The sequence below is a fragment of the Mobula birostris genome, chromosome 8 (assembly GCF_030028105.1).
Source record: "Mobula birostris isolate sMobBir1 chromosome 8, sMobBir1.hap1, whole genome shotgun sequence".
NCBI classification, from domain to species: Eukaryota; Metazoa; Chordata; class Chondrichthyes; order Myliobatiformes; family Myliobatidae; genus Mobula; species Mobula birostris.
This window is the reverse complement of record NC_092377.1, coordinates 18609592-18631836: the sequence shown is the minus strand read 5'-3', so window position 1 is coordinate 18631836 and position 22245 is coordinate 18609592. Positions and strand designations below refer to the sequence as shown.

The following is a 22245-nucleotide window of genomic DNA, read 5'->3' as shown; positions in this document are numbered from 1 at the left end:
AAAGATGTTTCCCATAGTGGGTGAGTCTAGGACAAGAGGCACAGCCTCCGAATAGAGGGGCGTCCATTTAAAACCAATGCACAGAAATTTCTTTAGCCAGATGGTGGTGAATTTGTGGAATTTATTACCACAGGCAGCAGTGCAGGACAGGTCATTGGGGGTATTGATAGGTTCTTGATTGGTCACGGCATCAAAAGTTATGGGAAGAAGGCTAGGGAATGGGACTGAGGAAGGGAAAAAATGGATCAGCCCGGATTGAATGGTAGAGAAGACTCAATGGGCCAAATGGCCTATTTCTTCTCCTATGTCTTATGGTCTTATGTACACAACCTTTCCTATCCATTCTCCTGTCAAAATGCCTTCGAAAAGTCGTAATTGTATCTGCCTCTAGCATTTCCTCTGGCAGCTTGTTCCACATGCCCCCCCCTACCCTTTTGAAAGAAATATTTGTCCCCCTGGTCCATTTTAAATCCTTCCCCTCTCACCTTAAACCTATGTCCTTTAATTTTAGATCCGTTTTACCTTGGGGGGGAAAAAGACGGACCATCCACCTTATTGATACCCCTCAAGATTTTAAATGCCTCTATAAGGTCACCCCTCAGCCTCCTTTGTTCCAGAGGAAATAGACTCTCTATTGGTCAGGGTCAACTTTGGATGTTGCGTCCCAGCCCTGGAGGTGGTATGCAAGCCAGGGCAGTACAATATGTAGAGTAAGCTGTTGCACTGATAGCAGGCTCCCCGTCTCCACACAGCTGACGAATCCAATGGATGACAGAGACCAGCGGCATCGCGGGAGTTGCCGGTCAGTAATGAACACAATGCAGGACTGCGTTAGGGACCCCAGCTCCAGATATTTCCCCAGGGTTCACTCTCAAGGCTTTCCCCATGAATGAGCATAGCCGTAAGGAAGCAAAGGTTTGAGATCAGAGTTTTCGTCTTCCTAGATAAGCTGTCAACCACAGCAAATGAGCCCCATCTGCCCGGCGACTGGTTTTAAGGCACCAGTAACCCAGCCTTGCCCCTTCACCTGTCAGTAGTAGTAGTTCCGCTGGGCTTAGTAACTAAGCTGCACGTGAAGGTCAGGAGCTGGACTTGGTTGTCAGAGGCTATTTGAGATGCATGCCATCGGAAACGTTTAATAGGTCGTGCTAGTTTATCCCCACTCCCTCCACCGACTATACCAACTTAAGGAATCAAGGGAAATAATCCCAGCCCTTTTGCAAGAACAAATTTCAAGCAGACTGCATTTTTAAGACTGGCCCCTTTTACCCCAAATGAAACCAGAGTTACCAACGTTTAAGTAAACGACTTATTTTGATATCAGGACTTGAGAGTATGTAACTTGTCAGTTGTCTCCCTGTGCTGTGCATAATTAGGTTGTACTGCTAAATGAATTTAACCCAGAAGAAAAGAAAGGCAAAAGAAGCAAGATCCCTACACCTGATTGCTGTCAAATACTCTATAGGAATGCATATGTGTAATCATCTACATGCTTCAAACAAGAAGATTTTCTAAACAGGAGAGGAGGGGGAAAACAGAAAATTGGATAAAGGGAAAGGATACAGGTGAACACATTGATCTTTAAGTAATTATCAAAAGACAGCAAAGCCAAAACAATAAAGTGCAAACATATCTGTAAGTGCTTTGGAATGCAAGAATACGTGCAGCTCTGTTTGGATTGTATTCTTCACGCAAGGCTTCTCCAACAAATGTACACGGGATTTACAGCACAAAAATCACCCATTCAGCTCAACCATCTCATATTGGGAACCTTACATACCTGAGCTGGCGATAGGAGAATCAAACATAGGCAACATGCAGGGGAGGCCAATACCCTTGCCCAGTACTTACACCAAGAAACATCTTCATTGCGTTGTACACTCCATATAGTTCTGGTGAAAAGTGCTGTGGTGGCAACGTCAGGAATAAAATCAGAATAGCTTGTTCACCTGCAAAATATTGAAAATGATTTAACATGTAGATAATTTTAGGACATTGCATCTTTTTTTTGATAATCGATTGTAGTAGAGAGAAAATTTTAAGTACCTGATGAGGAAAAGTCATGGTAACATTAGTCCTGAAGCTACTTAAACTATATTGACATAATCGAAAACAAGAAAATAATAATTGCCTTTCTCATCCAATTTTATCTTACCACATATAATTTTCCTTCCACCATAGACATAACACTCAAATTTCTCTGACATCACAAAACATGATTGGTCAATCTTGGCCTAACCATACCCTCTGCAACATAGCAGCACTGTGGTTAGTGTTACTATCTCACAGATCTAAAGATCTGGGTTCAGTCCTGGCCTTGAGTACTGACTGTATACATTCTGTTCTTTCTCCACAGAGCTACAAGAGTTGCCCATGTGAGTCATAGAGTCACAGAAAAGTACAGTTTAGAAACAGGACTATCGGCCCATCTAGACCATGCTGAACCATTAAAACTGCCTACTCCCATAGACCACCCCTTTTTGGGACTTTGGTAACTTACCTATACGCAGTTTACAATTAAACTTAGCACATCCTCAGGAGATGAGATGTTATATTGCCGTTGTATGAGACGTTGCCAAAGCCTAATCTGGAATACAGAGCAAATTTACAAGAATATTGCTAGGTCTGGAGGATCTAATTTATAAAAGAGGGATTGAATAGGTTAGGACTATATGCCTTAAAACGTAGAAGATTGAGGGAACATTTGATAGAGGTATACAAAATTACGAGGGGCATAGTTAGTCTTTTTCCACTGAGGTTGGGGTGGAACTACAATCAGAGGTCATGGGTTAAGGATGAAAAGTGAAAAGCTTAAGGGGAACATGAGGGGAAACTTCAGAGGGTTGTGAGAGTGTAGAATGAGCTGCCCACAGAAGTAAAGCATGCAAGCTCAATTTCAACGTTTGAGAGAAGTTTGGATAGGTACGTGGATAGACATTTGGAGAGCTATGGTCCCAGTGCAGGTCAACGGGAATAGGCAGTCTAAGTGGTTTCGGCACTGACTAGATGGGCCAAAAGGCCTGTTTCTGTGCTATACTTCTCTGATTCTATAACAGCAATTTGTTTTTCATCTCCATTTCCTTCCATTTCCCTGAGACCAATGTCCCTGATCTCATCAACTTAACGAAGTTTACTGCAAATCTTCCCAATGTGCAACAGAAGATTTTATTTAAATATAATTGAAATGGAACAAAGGTCCACTTTCATTTCTTAATTAATAAAGAACACCAGCCAAGGGAAAAAACCAAATGAGATTAAACAAGAAAAAAATTAAGATCAGTTACATTCTCTACAATGACTAGCATTGTGACATCAGACACATGAACTCAAACACAAGCCCAGCCCAAACGGATTCGCACTCTAGGACATCAAGCTGCCTTGAACATAAAAAATAAATTGCAACTTACCAGTGCTGCAAACACTTATCAACGTGCCACAAAAGAAAATGAGATAGAGCTTCAATCGATTTTGTCCTTCTCGTGCCTTCGAAAAAGTTTTCCATGTTCTTGAGGCATATAATAACAAGGCCATTTTTAGGGTTCTACCTGTGCTGTCCAGAGGTGTTTCATCAGACAAATGCATCCGTTCACTGGAATGACTTGACTCCTTCAGCCACAGAAGTACGTAGCAAATAGTCAGTACTTGGCATCCACAGTACACACCAAAACAATATGTTAAGGTAAAACTCTGGAACAACCATCCACTCAGTAGAAAACCAACAGTCCCCCCGATATAAATCATTGCTTCTACAATGCCATTGTACTTGGTTCGATCCTCAACATTAGTAATGTCAGAAATATAACTGAGGACACTGAGAAAAATAACAGCATAATTTCCAAAGATTGCGATCAAAGCAGACGCTAAAATGCACCAGTACACGGACATTTCTTTCACGCACACCATCACTATCAAAGTTACGCCACCAATTAATGCGCCAACACAAGGCAATATCATACCAAGCTTACGACCTCCTTGATCAGACCAGGCACCAAGCAGGATTGACATAGGTATAGACAAGAAGGAAAGAACAGCTACGTAGAGTAGCATAACATACGAGGCTTTACTTTGAATCATGAGCGATTCCTGTGAATTGTGTGAGAAGTTGCTACACACTTCTTTTTTGAAATGCAGCTCTTCACAGACCTGGAAGACATAAACACTTCAATTATTCAACATTATGAAGTGAACATAGTGGCTACCACAACACTTTACAGTACAAGCAACCCAGGTTCAATTCCGGCTGCTGACTGTAAGGACTTTGTACGTTCTCCCCCTGACCGCGAGGGTTTTCTTTGGGTGCTCCAATGATGTACAGTTGGTAGTTTCATTGGTCATTGTAAATTGTCCTACGATTAGGCTGGGATTAAGTCGGGTGATTGCTAGGCGGTGTGACTTGAAGGGCCAGAATGGCCTATTCGGCGCTGTATCTCAATTTAAAAAAGGAATAATAAACTTGCTGCAAGATAAAGGCCATTTGGCTCAATAGGTTTATAGCAGCTTCAATTAGAACAATCTCAAGGTCATGATAGAGAAGCAAATTAGGCCATTCAGCCCATCAGATCTGCTCTGCCATTCAATCGCAGTTGTTTTTTTCTCTGTATTCTATTTTCCTGCCTTCGCTCTATAATCTTTACCCCCATTACTGTTCAAGAACTTATTGATATTTGTCTTAAATACACCCAAATTCTTTAATGCTAACCTTTATCAATGACGGCCTCTCCAATCCCATCAATGCCAATTCTAGCTCTTTTCTCCATGCAGAGCAGAGGTTCCTAACCTTTTATTTGCCATTAATCCAGGAGTCCATGGACCACAGATTGGGACCCCTTGTTATAGAGGGAGTGCAGTAAAGGTTCAGCAGACTGATCTGTAAGGTGGTAGATCAGTTGGATGGGGGGAGATTGAGTGAAGTAGTTCTGTATTGGCTAGAGCTCAACAGAATGAAAGGAGAAAGTTCCCCTTAGCTGAGGTGTCCCGAAAAGTATCATGGTTTAAAATCACAGGGCAAGAGATTAAGGATTGGGATAAGGAGGAATTTCTTCAGTCAGGGAGTGGTGAACTGTAGAATTTGCTTCCACGGCAAGCTATAGAGGCCAAGTTACTTAGTAAGAGAAAAGACAGACAATTCCTAGAAGCACTAAGCATCAAAGGGTATAGGGAAAAGACAGGAATGCAGCATTAATAAAGTGGATTGGCCGTGACTGGAATGAAGAATCACATTTGAAGAATACCAAGGCCTGTAGCTGAGTCATGTTTATTTTTGCACCAATCCAGCTTTGTAACTAAAATCTCCCATCAATGAAATGCTTGAATAATTTGTTTTTCTGCACCTTCTCGGGGACTTTAGTGTCCTAAGAACAAAAGGTGTCCAGAAAGAAGTTAAAAAGTAATGACAAATTTGAGGTGGGGGAGGTGGTTAGGAAAAAATTCTTCTGTAGAATATGATTCCTAGAGACTGTTGTGCATTAAATCCGAGGAGACCAGCATTTTGAGACACTCAATCCACCCCATCTTTCCATGTTCTGAACGACTGAACATCTTGATCATGTCTGCATGCTTATATGCATTGAATTGCTGCCACATGATTGGCTGATTAGATACATGCTTTAAAGAGCAGGTGTACAGGAGTACCTAATACAGTGGCCAATGAGTGCAAATACTGCATGCAAAGTGAAAAGTCTTTAGCTAACATAATCAGGAAAAGTAATATGGATTCCAACTCCTTCAAGAGCCAAAGTAAATCTGTCGGTAACATTCAGATAAAAACAGCATCTGTTTACAGGAATATCAAAGCAATCAAGCAGCCTTAAGCAGACTTGAATTATCTTTTATTTTGTCAATTAGTTTAAAAATATTAATTAATTAGCTTAAAATATTTAAATTGAAACTGTCAGTAAAATTCAAACTAAGCTGTTAAAAATGAGGTGATTTTTTGGGAAATGATATTAAGTTTGAAGCAGTTTTCACTTGTTTGAGTACAGCTATTGGCTAATTTCACTAACCCTATTGATCTATTAGTACGCCAGGGTTTTGATATTTGGTCCTCCATCCAAATCAGACTAAGAATGTCTGAAATAATAACTATGTACACACAAGTCATGGACAAAAGACAATGAGCTACTGAATGGCTTCAGGCACTGAAAACTGTTTGATATTTGAGTTGCTTTCAGGGGCAAATCAGACTATCAATTTCATACTGGTTCTATGCCAGAACTAGTCCCATTCCTCCACTTACCGTTTTGCTGAACACCCTCGCTCTGTCCGCCAGAGAAAGCAAGATCTCCCAGTGGCCACACATTTTAATTCCCACATCCCATTCACACTCTGATATGTCTATCCATGGCCTCCTCTACTGTCAAGATGAAGCCACACTCAGGTTGGAGGAACAACAACTTATATTCCGTCTGGGTAGCCCCCAACCTGATGGCATGTATATTGACTTCCCTAACTTCCGTTACTGTCCCTCCTCCCCTTCACATCCCATCCCTTATTTGTTTATTTAATTTTTTTAATATATTTTTTATTTTTCCCCCTTTTTTCCTCTCTCTCTTTTTTCTCCCTCTGTCCCTCTCACTATAACTCCTTGCCTGCTGTCCACCCTCCGGGCTCCCCTCCCCGCTTCTCTCTCTCCCCAGGCTTCCTGTCCCATGATCCTCTCCCTTCTCCAGTCTGGTATCCCTTTTGCCAATCAACTTTCCAGCTCTTAGATCTACCCCTCCCCTCCTGTCTTCTCCTATCATTTTGGATCTCCCCCCCTTCCCCTCCCACTTTCAAATCTCCTACTATCTCTTCTTTCAGTTAGTCCTGATGAAGGGTCCCAGACTGAAACGTCGACTGTACCTCTTCCTAGAGATGCTGCCTGGCCTGCTGCATTCACCAGCATTTTTTGATTGTGCTCCCTCACTTACTTACTCACTTCCCAAAGCCCTATGGTTTCAGCAATTTATCCAGCTCCCTTTCAGACATCACAATAAATCTGCATCCACTTTGACCACTGGCAGTGCATTGCAGATCCAGATCCTCATTCTGAAATCAAAATACTCTCACAACATTTAAGAATCATCTGGGTGAGCACTTGAATCGCCTAGGTACAGTGGACTGTGCACCAAATCCTATTAAAGGGGATTAGTGTAAATAGGTATATTATCAAAAACAGACTCATCTGCCGCGATGTCCATGTAAGCCATTATAATTGATAGCATGGGCATGGCAGGCTGAATGGTCTGTTTCTATGCTCTGTCACTTTCCCAGCACGCTATTGAATTTTCATCACCTCACTTGCAGCGGATTTTCATTCTATTTTTCCTAGACTCTGACCCCTTCCGTCAATGAGAGAATGTTCTCTATCTACCTTCTTATTCTGGCTTCTGCTCGCTTTCTTTCCAGTGCCGAAGAACAGTCACAGCCTGAAAAGTTAACTCTTCATTCCTCTCCATAGATGCCAGCCATCTCCATCATGGACAGTTCCAAAGGAGAAGGGTCAGGCATGGGTCTAGCAAACACATCCCATAAAAACCCAGCACTACAGAAACGCCAACAGAAGCTACAAAGATACCATCGCTGGGAGAGGAAGGGTATTCAATGATGGGCTACATCTGGAGACAATTTGAAAGACTGGCCCAGGACAGCGGACTCCGGTGAGCTGCTGTTGGTGGCCTACGTCCCAATGGGGGGGATGGGCTCAAGAAGCAGAATAGATGCTGTCAGACTCGCCATGTCCCTCCAGCATTTGTTGCGTGTTGCCCAAGATTTCCAGCATCCGTGGAATCTCTTGCGTTCTCTCTGTCTGTGACTTTCACGAGAATCCCTCACCTACTCAGTGGAGAACAACCAAGATCACACACGTATTTTAATATGTCACAGAGGATAGCATGACTGCCCAAATCAGGTCACAGGTTCAGGGTTCTCATAGGAGATCTGAGCACCGAAATCCAGAAGGTAGTAACAAGGAAGAGAAACACTGTCATCTTTTGGATGAAATTTTGAAACAAGGCGTAAGAGATCTCTCGATACAAATTGAAAGCATCTTCTGTCCTGAATGTTTAACCCTAAACCTACATTTCTGATTCAGACTCTCTGGTCAGCTCGGCGGAAAGTGTTACGCGAAAATTGTTTCCTGTATTTTAAACAGTAACTGCACTCCACACCACATCAACTACATATTGAAAAGGGAAGTGATACAACAAGCCGGACCAGAATATACACTGAACGGCAGGGACCTGGAGAGCGTTGTAGAAAAGAGACATTCAGAGAAAACAAGTACAGAGTTCTCCGAAAATGGTAGACAGGGTGGTGAAATGTGCTTTCCATCATTGGTCAGCGGACCGAGTACAACAATTGTAATGTTCAAAGTAAATGTATTATCAAAGTACATATATGCCACCACATATAACCCTGAGATTCATTGACTTGTGAGCATACTCAATGAATCCATAGTAGAATAATAACCAAGTTGGCCATTCAACCAGTATGCAAAAGATAACAAACTATGCAAATACAAGAGGAAAGAAATAATAATAATAATAAATAAGCAATAAATATCAACAACATGAGAAATAGAGTCCTTGAAAGTGAGTCCATATCACCAGCATGTGAGCACAGGAGGCTGAGGAATGGTTACAGGATTGCCTTTTTTTTATTGCCTTGAGTCAGTGGACTGGGCCGTGTTCAAGAATTCGTCTGAGGACCTGAATGATTACACCGGAGTCATTATAGACTTTATTTAAACAGCTGTGGATGAAGGTGCCCCCCCCCCCAAAATCATTCAGGGTTTTCAACAATCAAAAGCCCTGGGCAAACAATGAAATCTGGAACCTGCTGAGAGCCAGATCAGAGGCACTCAAGTCTGGAGATCAAGAATGCTACAAGAAGTGGAGATTCCAGACTAAACTGGAATCAACGAGGGATGCTTGGCCTCTATGGCAGGGTCTGAATGCCATAACCACCTACAAAGTTAAATCTTGCGACATGGGGACAGCAGAGCTTCGCTTCCAAATGAGCTCAGTGCCTTCTATGCTCGCTTTGACCACCAGAACAGGGAGGAGCCATCGCGCAACCCCATGTTTCTCTGTGATTCTTTGGTCTCAGTATCTGAAGATGGCGTGCATGCTGCTTTCAGGAGAGTGAATTCAAGGAAAACATCCAGTCTAGATGGAGTATCTGGCTGAGTAATGAAGAGTTCTGCTGACCAACTGGCTGGTGTGTTCATGGATATCTTCAACCTCTTGCTCTGGAAGTTTTCTTCAAGCAGGCTTCAATGGTACCTGTCCCCAAAAAGAACATAGTATCCTGTCTAAATGACTAGCTCCCAGTGGCAATTACATCCCCAGTGATGAAGTGTTTTGGGAGGCTGGTGTTAAAGCATATCAGCTCCTGTCAGAATGGTGACTTGGATCTGCTCCAATTCACCTAACGAAGCAACAGGTCTACAGCAGATGGCATCTCATTGACTCTTCACATAACCCTGGGACATCTGGACAACAAAGATGCATACATCAGGATGCTCCTTATCGATTACAACTCAGCATTTAACACCATCATCCCCTCAAAACTAAACAGTAAACTCCAAGACTTGGGCCTCATTACTGCCGTGTGTAATTTGATCCTGGATTTCCTCACTTATAGACCCTGGTCGGTTTGGATTGGCAAGAACAGCTCCATCAGTACAGGAGCACCGCTGGGACGTGTACCTAGCCCCCTGCTCTACTCGCTTTACACCTGTGACTGTGAGGCCAAGTACAGCTCCAACACCATATACAAGTTTGCTGATGACACCACTGTTGTGGGCCATATCACGGGTGGTGATGAATCAGCATACAGGAGGGAGATTAAAAACTTGGCTGGGTGGTGTAATTCCAACAACTTCTCACTTAATGTCAACAAGACCGAAGAAATGATTGTAGACTTCAGGAGAGGGATACCAGAGGTCCATGATCCAGTAGTCATCGGAGGATCAGAAGTGGAGAGGGTCAGTAACTTTAAATTTCTGGGTGTTACTATTACAGAGGACCTGTCCTGGATCCATTATAAAAACATTATTGTGAAGAAAGCAGGACAGTGCCTTTACTTCCTCAGGAGTTTGTGGAGATCTGACATGTCATTGAAAACCTTGGCAAGCTTCTATAGGTGTGTGGTGGAGAGTGTGCTGACTGGCTGCACCATGGCCTGGTGTGGGAACACCGATGCTTTTGTGCAGAAAATCCTACAAAAGGTAGTGGATTCAGCCCAGTATATCACAGGTAAAACCCTCCTAACCATTGAGCACATCTACATGAAACGTTGCTGTAGAAAAACAGAATCCATTATCAGGGATCCTCACCAACCAGGCCGTGCTCTTTTCTCACTTCTACCTCCAGGTAGAAGGTGCAGGTGCCTCAGGACTTGCGTCACCAGGTTCAAAAACAGTTACTACCCCTCAACCATCAGGCTCTTGAACAAAAGAGGATAACTACATACATTAAAGGAATCATTAAAAGATTCTGTTAGATTGCTATTTTATGCTTGTTATTTATTGCTATTTATTGATAGTGTTGGTGAGTGGCCAAGTGGTTAAGGCATTCGTCTAGTGATTTGAAGGTCGCTAGTTCGAGCCTTGGCTGAGGCAGTGTATGTGTCCTTGAGCAAGGCACTTAACTACACAGTGCTCTGCGACGACACTGGGGCCAAGCTGTATGGGTCCTAATGTCCTTCCCTTGGACAACATCGGTGGCGTGGAGAGGGGAGACTTGCAGTGTTTGAAAATGAACGGGAGGAGTTTCATATAGATGTGCTTTGTGAAAACGAACAAAATAAGAATGACTGGACTTCCATTGCAGGTGAACCAAAACAATATTCTGTTTAAACTGGATACTGGAGCACAAGTAAATGTTCTGGCAGAATCTGAGTTTAATGCATTAAAGCCTAGACCAAAGTTACATCAGACAAATATAAGAGTGACTGGGTATTCAGGTGCAGACATTTCAGTTAAAGGAACATGAGTGGTAAAAGTATCACACAAAAATATGGTGCACACGCTTTCATTTGTGGTCGTGCCAAAAAATGTACAGTCAATACTGGGTTTATCTGCTTGTGAGAGACTGAATTTGGTAAAAAGATTCTTAGTCCTGGACAGTGACACAGAGTCAGAATACAGTGACTTGATGAAAGAGTATGAGGACTTGTTCAAAGGGCTTGGTTGTCTTCCAGGAGAGCACACGATTGAAATTGACAACACAGAGCCACCCGTAGTACATCCATGTAGAAAAGTACCTTTTGCATTACGTCATCAACTGAAAACAGAGCTTGACACAATGGAACGGCTAGGAGTCATAAAAAAAATTGATGAATCGACTGAATGGGTCAATTCGCTTGTCATTGTTGATAAGAAAAATGGAAAACTGGGGATTTGCTTAGATCCAAGAGACTTGAATTGAGCCAATAAAAGAGAACATTTCAAATTGCCTACTCGTGAAGAAATTATGTCACAGTTTGCTAATGCAAAGTACTTTAGTAAATTAGATGCATCCTCTGGATTCTGGCAACTTAAACTAGATGAACCGAGTTGAAAGTTGTGTACCTTTACACTCTTTTTGCCAGGTACTGTTTCCTTAGTCTTCCGTTTGGAATTGCATCAGCTCCTGAAATATACCATAAAACCATTCACATGCTGTATTAGCACATTGAGGGCGTGGATACTTCCATGGACGATATTATTGTTCGGGGATCATCTAAACAAGAGCATGACGCCAGAGTTAGACAAGTCTTAGAGGCAACACGCAAGGCAAACCTGAAGTTGAATAAAGACAAATGTCAGCTAGGAGTGACTGAACTTACCTTTGTGGGTGATATCATCAGCAAAGAGGGTGTGCACCCTGATCCACTGAAGGTTCCTGCTATTCAGAACATGCCAAGACCGCAATGTAAGAAGGATGTTCAAAGGTTTATGGGAATTGTCAACTACATGAGTAAATTCATACCGGATCTTTTGGAACAGCTTTCTCCATTGAGGAAGCTAGCAGAAAAGAAAAATGAATGGAGCTGGAATCATGAACAGGAGAAGGCATGGCAAAATCTCAAGAAAGTGCTCTCAAAAGAACCTGTGATGAAATTCTATGATGCTGAGAGAACCATCAAAATCTCATGTGATGCATCTCAAGCGGGCTTCGGGGCAGTATTACTCCAGAAACATGATCAGGAATGGCTGCCAGTGGCAGATGCACCTCGTTCATTATCTGATCCAGAAACAAGGTACGCCCAAATCGAGAAAGAATTGCTCAGCATTATGTTTGCTTGTGAGAGATTTCACCAGTTTGTGTCAGGTCAATCTATTAATGTTGAAACCAATCATAAGCCTCTGATTGCATTGTTTCGCAAACCTTTAAGCGACTGTCCTTTGCGAATTCAAATTGCAAAGGTATGCACTGAATGTGTCATACACACCTGGAAAATTCATGTACACGGCTGACACACTTTCCAGAGCTGTGGATCCAACAACAAAAGACATTCAAAGGCATGCTGTTGATGTTCAGACATTTGTTGATATGATCACAGAGACTGTACCTGTTTCTGCTGAGAAGTTGAAACTGCTGAGTCTAGAGACAGAGAAGGACAAAACTCTCAGTCAGGTAATACAAGTGGTGATGGATGGATGGCCAGATAATAGGCAGAACTGTACCTCAGAAGTACAAGAATATTGGAACCACAGATCAGAACTGTCTGTTGTGGATGGGATATTGTACAAAGGTTGCAGAATTATGATACCTAAAAGTCTCCAAAAATAAATGCTTGGGAAAATTCATGAAGGCCACTTAGGTATTGAAAAGTGTAAGAGAAGGGCGCAGGAAGAGATGTTTTGGCCCAAGATGAATCAAGAAATTGCAGAGTTGGTATCTTCTTGTCGAATATGCTTTAAATACCAACCTAGCAACCCTAAGGAGCCATTGCATCCACATCCTAGACCTCAGAGACCTTATCAAAAGGTAGGCATTGATCTTTTTGTAACTGACAACAAAGATCATCTAGTAATAACAGATTACTACTCATTGTACCCTGAAGTGTGTGGTTTGAGCAGAACAACAGCGGAGAACGTAATTACATGCATGAAATCAGTTTTTTTCAGACATGGTGTACCTGATGAAGTTTTCACAGACAATGGTCCACAATTCAATGGTGAATGTATGAGACATTTTGCTCATGAATGGGGCTTTGTTCATACAACATCTAGTCCATTTTTCCCTCAGTCCAATGGATTGGTTGAGAAGTCGGTAGAAATTATCAAGAAACTGATGCACAAAGCAAAAGATAGTGGAGGTGATTTTTATAAAGCTTTGTTAACCTACCGTAGTACTCCACTTGAAGTGTGGATTTTCACCTGCTCAGCTCTTGATGGGACTCCATTTGAGATCCAATCTACCAATAGATGAGAGCTTTCTGAGAACAGAGGGAGGTGACCAAGTGAAAAGATGGAAAGATGAACACAAAGCAAAGCAGAAAACTTACTTTGACAAATGTTCTCATCCATTACCTGAACTACACCAAGGAGATGAAGTGAGGAATCAAGACAAAATGAACACATGGACACAGAAAGCTACAGTACTTGAAGAAGTCCAACCCAGATCATACATGGTCCAAACAGAAGAAGGAGCAGTGTTAAGAAGAAATCGGAAAGACCTCAAGAAAGAGCCAACTTCAAAGTTTCAGTTAACTGATGCACACCAGACAACACATGAAAATAACAACGAAACACAAGAACTGTGTGAACCACTTAGAAGGTCTAGTGGTGTTCGTAAACCCCTAGAGAGACTGATAAAGACATGTTAAATTATGCATGTTTTGATTAATGTTGCTAATTGTTTTTAAGGAAAGGAAGATGTGGTGATACCACGTGTCACATGTAAGAACGTCATTGGACAGAGGTCGGCGCATGCGCAGAAATGACAGAACGATCTAGAAACTGTATGGTGAAGATGTGGTTGCTATTTGCTGTTGTAAATAAAAGTTCTAGTTCTTATTCTTCCAACATATGGTTTGTTCTTAGTAACCCACAGTACATATAAAAAACACAACACAGGACATGTCCTCTTCTCACTGTTACCGTCAGGAAAGAGGTACAGAAGCCTGAAGGCACACACTCAACAATTTGGGAACAGCTTCTTCCCCTCTAACATCCAATTTCTGAATGGACATTGAACCCATGAACACTACCTCACTATACGCATACATACTTACTGTAATTCACAGGTTTTTTTCCTATATTATCATGTATTGCATTGTACCGCTGCCGCAAAGTTAACAAATTTCACAACATATGCTAGTGATATTAGACCTGATTCAAATGCCAATTCTGAAATTAAGGCAGGCTTCTTCCTTTAAAAGTAATGTTAAAAGTAAGAGGGAACAGATTTAGAATTAATTAAATTTTTTTTTTTAAAACTTGCAGAAACTGGAAATCTGAAATAAGAACATAAAATGTTGCAAGCATTCACCAAGTTAGGCAGCATCTTTAGAACAAGAACCAGAGCTAACAGTTGTCATTGCTGACAAAGGGTCTTCAACCTGGCATGATAACTCTGTTTCTCTCTCTCTGTAGATGCTACCTGACCTGCTGAGTGTTTCCAGCAACTTTTGTCTTTCCTTTTTACTGTAGACATGAAGTAATTTTAGAAGGGTGGAGGGGAGGTGGGGGGCATTGTATTTCACCCAAGTGGTAGGGGTCTAGACATCACTGCCTGAAATAAGATGAAACAGCCATCAGATTTAAGCAGCATTCTACCATCAGTAGTCACATTATTAGTTACCTGCTGTATCTGGTAAAGTGGCCACTGAATGTATGTTTGTGGCCTTCTGCTGCTGTAGCCTACCCACTTCACGAGTTGACATGTCGTGCGTTCGGAGATGTTCCGCCTACCACTGTTGCACAATGCTATATAGCTCAGGGCGTCAGATTTTCGGGGTACAATTGCGACGTCCTCTGTAAGAAAGCTTGTACTTTCTTCCCGTGTGCATATGGGTTTCCTCCAAGTGCCTCGGGTTTCCTCCCACAATCCAATGGAACTGGTTAGTAGATTAATTGATCATTGTAAATTGTCCTGTGATTAGGCTAGAGTTAAAATATGTGGGTTGCAGAGCAGGGTGGCTTGTTGGACGAGAAGGGGCTATTCCACACTGTATTTCTAAATAAATTAAGAGTGGTTACTTGAGTTACTGTCGCCTTCCTGTCTGTTTGAACCAGTCTGCCCATTCTCCCACAACCTCTCATATTAACAGGGGGTTTTCATCCACAGAACTGCCACTCACTAGATGTTTATTTGGGTTTTTTTTTGCGCACCATTCTCTGTAAATTCATGAGGCTATTGTGTGCAAAAATCCCAGGAGATCAGTAATTACTTAGATACTCAAACCACCCTGTTTGAAATCAACTATCATTCCATGGCCAAATTCACAGATCACATTTCTTCCCCATTCTGATATTTGGCCTGAACAACAACTGAACCTCTTGAAGGTATCTGCATGCTACCACAGGATGGGCTGGTTAGATATTTGCATTAACTAGCAGGTGCACCTAATAAAGTGACTGCAGAGTGTCTGTGCTCTGGGCTGGAAAGATGAGCCTAGTACATGTAAAGTGTGAGTGAGGGACCAAGTTACCACCTTCCCAGACTGACGTTTCCCTTATTCTAACTGGTGGTGAATAATTAATGTTAACGCTCTCTCATCTCTAAGTAACAGATCCCAGGAAGTGTATGGGTCTGATCAAAGTTTATTCCTCAGTTATTTTCCAGCGTGAAAAAAGTGGTTAAAACTTTTATTTGCTGAATTGTTGTTTATTAATTGGCTCCTATGTTAAATATTGACTACACTTCAAGAACAAAACGGTATTGCTGCCGTTACGGTACTTTGGGAGGATATGAAAGCGAATACTTAAGTCTAAGTATTTTGCAGCACACCTTACCACCTCATAACGGTGGCAACTTTTGAGGAAGTGCGTTTGCCTCTGGATTTGCGGCTGGTTCCTACGATGTTTTTTGGCAAAGAATGGAAGCAGTCGGACCAAACCGCGGCGCCGCTTAGCAGCTTCAGACTCACCTTGACCAACACCAACTGCTGAACAGCGAAGGAGTTGAGAAAGCCGGACATCAAGTATAGGAACACCACCGGCTCGACCGTGACGATGGTCCTCAGATCCATTTCAAAGCCACTTGCAACCAACGCCTCCAGCGAGTAAGGGAGACAGGTGAGGGAGGTGGGTTAACTACCTGTCCAGCGCCGGTCGTGCTTCAGACGGACCCGCCCTCCGCTGCCTCCAGCGCCAATGGCAACGTTCACGCAACCTTGGCGAACAAGTCGGCGGCTAAATTTTACTGGATGCCTGGAGGAGATTTTGCACATTGTCCGCAAAGTACAACACCGCGGCATGAGTGAATCACATGTTATCCATTCCTCTGGGTTCGAGAGGTTCACTCCAATAAATAGTCGTCATGACATTTTTTATTTCTCTCTCGCCTTCACCCCGAGTCAGAAGTCAATGTCAGCGTCAACTTTTGTGCTGACACTCCCCTGAGATGAAATTTGATTAGTTTCAAAACGCACACACGGGCTCCCCCCGAGGAGACGTTTGACTACATGGCTCACACCTGCAAATATAATTTCTGTATTTTCTGTCTGTTGACTGAACCCATGCACCTGTGATGATGCGGCAAGCAAGTTGTTTTTTTTTTCCCACTGTACCTCTATTTCGCCATACTTGTGCATATTACAATGAATGTGACTTGATTTGACTTCCATTGCAGAAGTACTTGGGATCACACATGACAAGAAAATCCAGACGGGTTTTAAGGTCGCTTGTTCTTTGATGCAGATGCATCACATCCTATAATGGACCATGGATCTATGCACTTCCTTACCTGTAACAACTGTGAACTCCAATTTTGAAAGCCCACATGGGCTCTTCCTACAAAGGGCTTCTTGCCCTTTTGCTCTCCTGTTTCACAAAATGTGGAACAAGGAGAAAAGGCTTCGAAGCATGAAAAATTGGAATTCTTTATCAAGGACCCTTGGACATGGGGCTACTCAATACTACCAAATGGTAATTCATGAGGGAATTTCTGGACGTCTCTCTATGTGGTAAGATGGGATTGTTTAAGGACACAGCCACCATGTCCTTTCACAATGTTGGATCACCACCAGACCCAGTCACCAGAGTTTCCTGGCCTGAGGATTTGAAAGGAAATATTTTCTCTTTCTGGGAAAGAAACCTTGGTATCCTGGAATTGCAACTTCACTCTCAGGGGCTGTCAGTGTAATCTGAGAAAGTTGGCAGTCTCCATTGGTTCCAATGGTTACAAAAGCTTGGTGCTCCAGAGCAACAGGGACTTTTTTTATCTGTTGCATCAATGTGAACAAAGTTTGCCGAATGACACGAGGGATAACGATGGACGACACGGGGGAGAGGCTGATAACTACACGTGCAAGCACTGAGCAGGAAAGACTTACCAGGATGCTGGAGGAATCAGGTGATAGGAAGAGATTGAACAGGCTGGCACTTTATTCAGTGGAATGTGGGACAATGATGCTGATTTTATAGAAGTTCCTAATTCAGGAGGGGCATAGATAGGTTGAGTGCACATGGTCTTTTTTTTTCCCAGGGTTGGGGAATCAAGAGCAAGCGTGTATAGGTTTGAGGTGAGATAGAAAAGATTTAATAGGAATCTTACGGACAACTTTTTAAATTTATTTGTTGAAATACAGCATGGTTTCTGTAAAGGGAAATCTTGCAAAACTGTTAGAATTCTTCAAGGAAGTAACAAGTAGTGTGGATAAAGGAGAGGCAGTGGATGACATTTATTTAGACTTTAAGAAGGCATTTGATAAGGTGCCTCACGTGGGGCTGCTGCACAGGATAAAATCTTATGGTGTGACAGGAAATATACTGGCCTGGAGAGAGGAATGGCTGACAGGCAAGAGGCAGCAAGTGAAAATAAATTGGGCCTTTTCTGGTTGGCTGCCAGTGACTATTGGTTTTCCTCAGGGGTCAGTATTGATACCGTTACTTTTCACATTGTTTGTCAATGATTTAGATAGTGGAATTGATGACTTTATGGCAAAGGTTGCAGATGATAAGAAGACAGTGGAGGGTAGGTAGTGCTGAGGAAGCAATGCGATTGCAGCAGGACTTAGACAAATTGCAAGAATGGGCAAAAAAGTTGCAGATGGACTACAGTGTTGGGAAATGTATGATAATGCATTTTGGTAAAAGAAACAATAGTGCAGACTATTATCTAAATGGGGAGAAAATTCAAACTTCAGAGGTTCAAAGGGACCTATGAGTCCTTGAGCAAGACTCCCAGAGGGTTAATTCACGGGCTGAGTCTGTGGTAAAGAAGGCAAGTGAAATGTTGGCATTTATTTCAAGGGGAATAGAATATAAAAGTAAGGAGATAATGCTGTAGCTTTGTAAGACACTAGTCACTTGGAGTATCGTCAACAGCTTTGAGCCCCTTATCTCAGAAATTCAGAAAGGATGTGTTGTCATTGTAGAGCATCCAAAGGAGGTTCATGATTATATGTTAATGAAGGGGTTAACATATGAGGAGCGTCTGGCAGCTTTGGGTCTGTACTCACTGGAATTTAGAAGAATGCGTGGGGATCTCATTGAAACCTACTGAATGTTGAAAGGACTAGATAAGGTGGCTGTGGAAAGGATGTTTCCTCTGGTGGACATCTCCAGAACTAGAGGGCACAGCCTCAAAACTGAGGGGTGACCTTTTAGAACAGAAGTAAGGAGGATTTTTTTTAACCCAAGTGTGGTGAATCTGTGGAATGCTTTGCCGCAGACTGTGGTGCAGACCAAGTCCGTGGCTATATTTAAAATGGAAGTTGATAGTTTCCTGACTGGTCAGGGCATCAAAGGCTGGCGTATGGGGTTGAGTGGGATCCAGAATTAGCCATGATGAAATGGCAGAGTGGACTCGATGGGCTGAATGGCCTAATTCTGCTCCTATGTCTTAGGATCTTATACAGCCCTTCAAGCCATGTGCCCAGCTATCCCCTTGATCTAATCCTAGCCTAATCATGGGACAACGGACCAGGGCCAATTAACCTAACAAATGTACGTCTTTGGACTGTGGGAGGAAACCAAAGCGTCCGGAGGAAACACACGTGGTCACGGGGAGAATGTGTAAACTCTTTACGGGCAGCGGCAGGAAGTGAACCCCAGTCGTCTGTACTGTAAAGTGTTGTAGGAACCACTACGCTACACTGAAGAAGGTTAGTATATGATATGAGCGACCAGAGGAGTTGGTTAAGGCAAGTACAGTAACAACATCAAAGTGACATTGGGACACATAGATGGGAAATATATAGAAGGGTATGGGTCAAACACAGGCAAATGGGAATTTTTATCAGCATGGTCATGCCATGCCAATGTTGTGTCTACTTCCATACACTGTGATCCTATGACTCTGAGTCCAACAATGTAAATCGCATCCATTTTTACGAGCTCCAGAGGGAAATATTCTTCTTTTCCTCTCTCCAGCCAGTGATGCAACTGCTTGCCTCTTGTCTCATTTCTCCTGTGTCTGTCTTCCCCTCATGATTCTTCATCTAGATACTTCCACAAAAGTCTTTTGTGCTTCTATCAGCAAGTTTCCCTTCTGCTGTCTCTTCCCTGTCTCTGCTCCTCAGTGTGTCTCGCGCACACTTCCTCCTTGTTGCTAAGTGTACGTGTCTATGGAGCAATTCCATCAAATGTAAACCTTACGTAGAATTCTGTCAGTAATATTACCATAAGACAAAGGAGCAGAAGTCGGCCATTCGGCCCATCGAGTCTGCTCCGCCATTTTATCATGAGCTGATCCATTCTCCCATTTAGTCCCACTCCCCCACCCTCTCACCATAACCTTTGATGCCCTGGCTACTCAGATACCTATCAATCTCTGCCTTAAATACACCCAATGATTTGACCTCCACTGCCGCCCGTGGCAACAAATCCCATAGATTCGCCACCCTCTGACTAAAAAAATTTCTTCGCATTTCTGTTCTGAAAGGGCGCCCTTCAATCCTTAAGTCATGCCCTCTCGTACTAGACTCCCCCATCATGGGAAACAACTCTGCCACATCCACTCTGTCCATGCCTTTCAACATTCGAAATGTTTCTATGAGGTCTCTCCTCATTCTTCTAAACTCCAAGGAGTGCAGTCCAAGAGCGGAAAAACGTTCCTCATATGTTAACCCTCTCATTCCTGGAATCATTCTAGTGAATCTTCTCTGTACCCTCTCCAACGTCAGCACATCCTTTCTTAAATAAGGAGACCAAAACTGCCCACAGTACTCCAAGTGAGATCTCACCAGCGCCTTATAGAGCCTCAACATCACATCCCTGCTCCTACACTTTAGTCCTCCAGAAATGAATGCCAACATTGCATTCGCCTTCTTCACTACCGACTCAACCTGGAGGTTAACCTTAAGGGTATCCTGCACGAGGACTCCCAAGTCCCATTGCACCTCAGAAATTTGAATTCTCTCCCCATTTAAATAATAGTCTGCCCATTTACTTCTTCTGCCAAAATATTCTGTTAACTGTAAGTAAAACACATTTTATTTCTTGTGTTGGAGAAAGGAAAGAATCTAATCCAGTGGAGTATTGGTTTAAGATTTCTTGGAACTATGGAAAGTTGTGTCACACTGCACACTTTAGATGTACACTCAGTGGCCACTTTACTAGGTACATCTATGCACCTGCTCATTAATGCAAATATCTAATCAGCCAATCACATAGGAACAACTCAATGTATAAAAGCATGCAGACATGGTCAAAACATTCTTCAGATCAAATAACAGAATGGGGAAGAAATGTGATCTAAGTGACTTTGACTGTGAAATTGGTGCCAGACGGGGTGGTTTGAGTATCTTGGAAACCGTTGATCTCCTGGGATTTTATGCACAACAGTCTCTAGAGCAGGGGTTCCCAACATTTTTATGCCATGGCACCCTACCATTAATTGATGGGTCTTTGGAGTTTACAGAGGAAGGTGTGAAAAATAGAAAAACATCCAATAAGCGGCACTTCGGTAGACAAAATTGCCTTGTTAATGAGAGAGTTCGGAGAAGAATGGCGAGACTGGTTCAAGTTGAAAGGAAGGTGACATTAACTCAAATAACCAGATGTTACAACAATGTAGAAGACCATCTCTGAATGCACAACACGTCGAACTTTGAAGTGGCTGGGCTACAGCAGCAGAAGACCAAACCAGGTTCTAATCCTGTATCTGATAGAATGGCCACTGAGTGTACACATAGGTTGTGTTGAGAGCTATTAATAATCCGTGCCAGAGACTCTGCTTCAGTCCGAAAGTGGACTGCTATCAGTGTAGAGCTTGCACACTCTTCCTGTGAGTGTGTGTGTGTGTGTGTGTGTGTGTGTGTGTATATGTGCTTGTCCTTTAGTTCTGGTTGACCCCACATTCCAAAAGCTTGCAGGTTGGAAGAATAACTGGGCTATGTCACTTTCCCAGGTCTGTCGCTGAGAGCTGGAATCTGTGTGAAGTTGATGAAAACATGGGGAGCATCAAATAATGAGATGAATGTACAATGGGATTAATGGATAGTTGATGTTCAATGAAGATGGGGTGTGACAAGAGGTCTAGGCGAGGATGGTAAGGACACAAGTGCTAGAGAATCCAAGACTAGAATCGAGTCATGATTTCGAGACTGAGACGAGAGCAGGATACTTGACTAGGTGTTAGATGAGGGTGCATGGGACTACAACTGGAGGTTACGGGTTGAGAGTGAAAGGTGAAAGGTTTAGGGGGTCATGAGGGGAAGCCTCGTCACTCAGAGGGTCGGGCGAGTGTGGATTGAGCTGTCAGTGCTGGTGGTGCACATGAGCTCAATTTCAATGTTTAAGAGAAGTTTAAATACATACATGGATGATAGGGGTATGGAAGCCTATGATCCCAGTGCAGGTCAATTGTAAGTAGGCAGGTTAAGGACTAGATGGGCCAAAGACCCTGATTCTGTGCTGTACTTTTCTATGATTCCATGACTAACCTGACAAGACCAGCTGAACATCCAAAAGGGACAAAAACCCTGAATGCAATCGCAGACTGAACCAAAGTTGAGTTGACAATTGAGCCCTGAAACTGAGTTCAGATGATTTCTAAATATCCAAATCTTGGCGTGAAAACATGGCCACCAATTAGTGGAGTGGGCCAGAATCTTTAAGTGGAGGATTGCCAGAGGCTGGCACAGTCAGATGCATACCGTAACACA

At 42.7% G+C, this 22245-nt stretch overlaps 1 protein-coding gene across 2 annotated transcripts in view; it reads right to left on the bottom strand.

Annotated features, from left to right (window-relative positions):
• The window catches only part of LOC140202149 (lysosomal proton-coupled steroid conjugate and bile acid symporter SLC46A3), a 149455-nt gene extending 133222 nt beyond the window's left edge, over positions 1-16233 (bottom strand). For both annotated transcript variants that reach the window (XM_072267020.1, XM_072267019.1), the window contains exons 1-3: positions 16063-16233; positions 3408-4143; positions 1852-1949 (exon numbers count right to left, since the gene is read on the bottom strand). In XM_072267020.1, coding sequence (XP_072123121.1) covers positions 1852-1949; positions 3408-4143; positions 16063-16164 — 936 coding nt within the window. In that variant the 5' untranslated portion in view covers positions 16165-16233. The remainder of the gene's footprint in view (positions 1-1851; positions 1950-3407; positions 4144-16062) is intronic.
• Positions 16234-22245: the final 6012 nt, after the last annotated feature.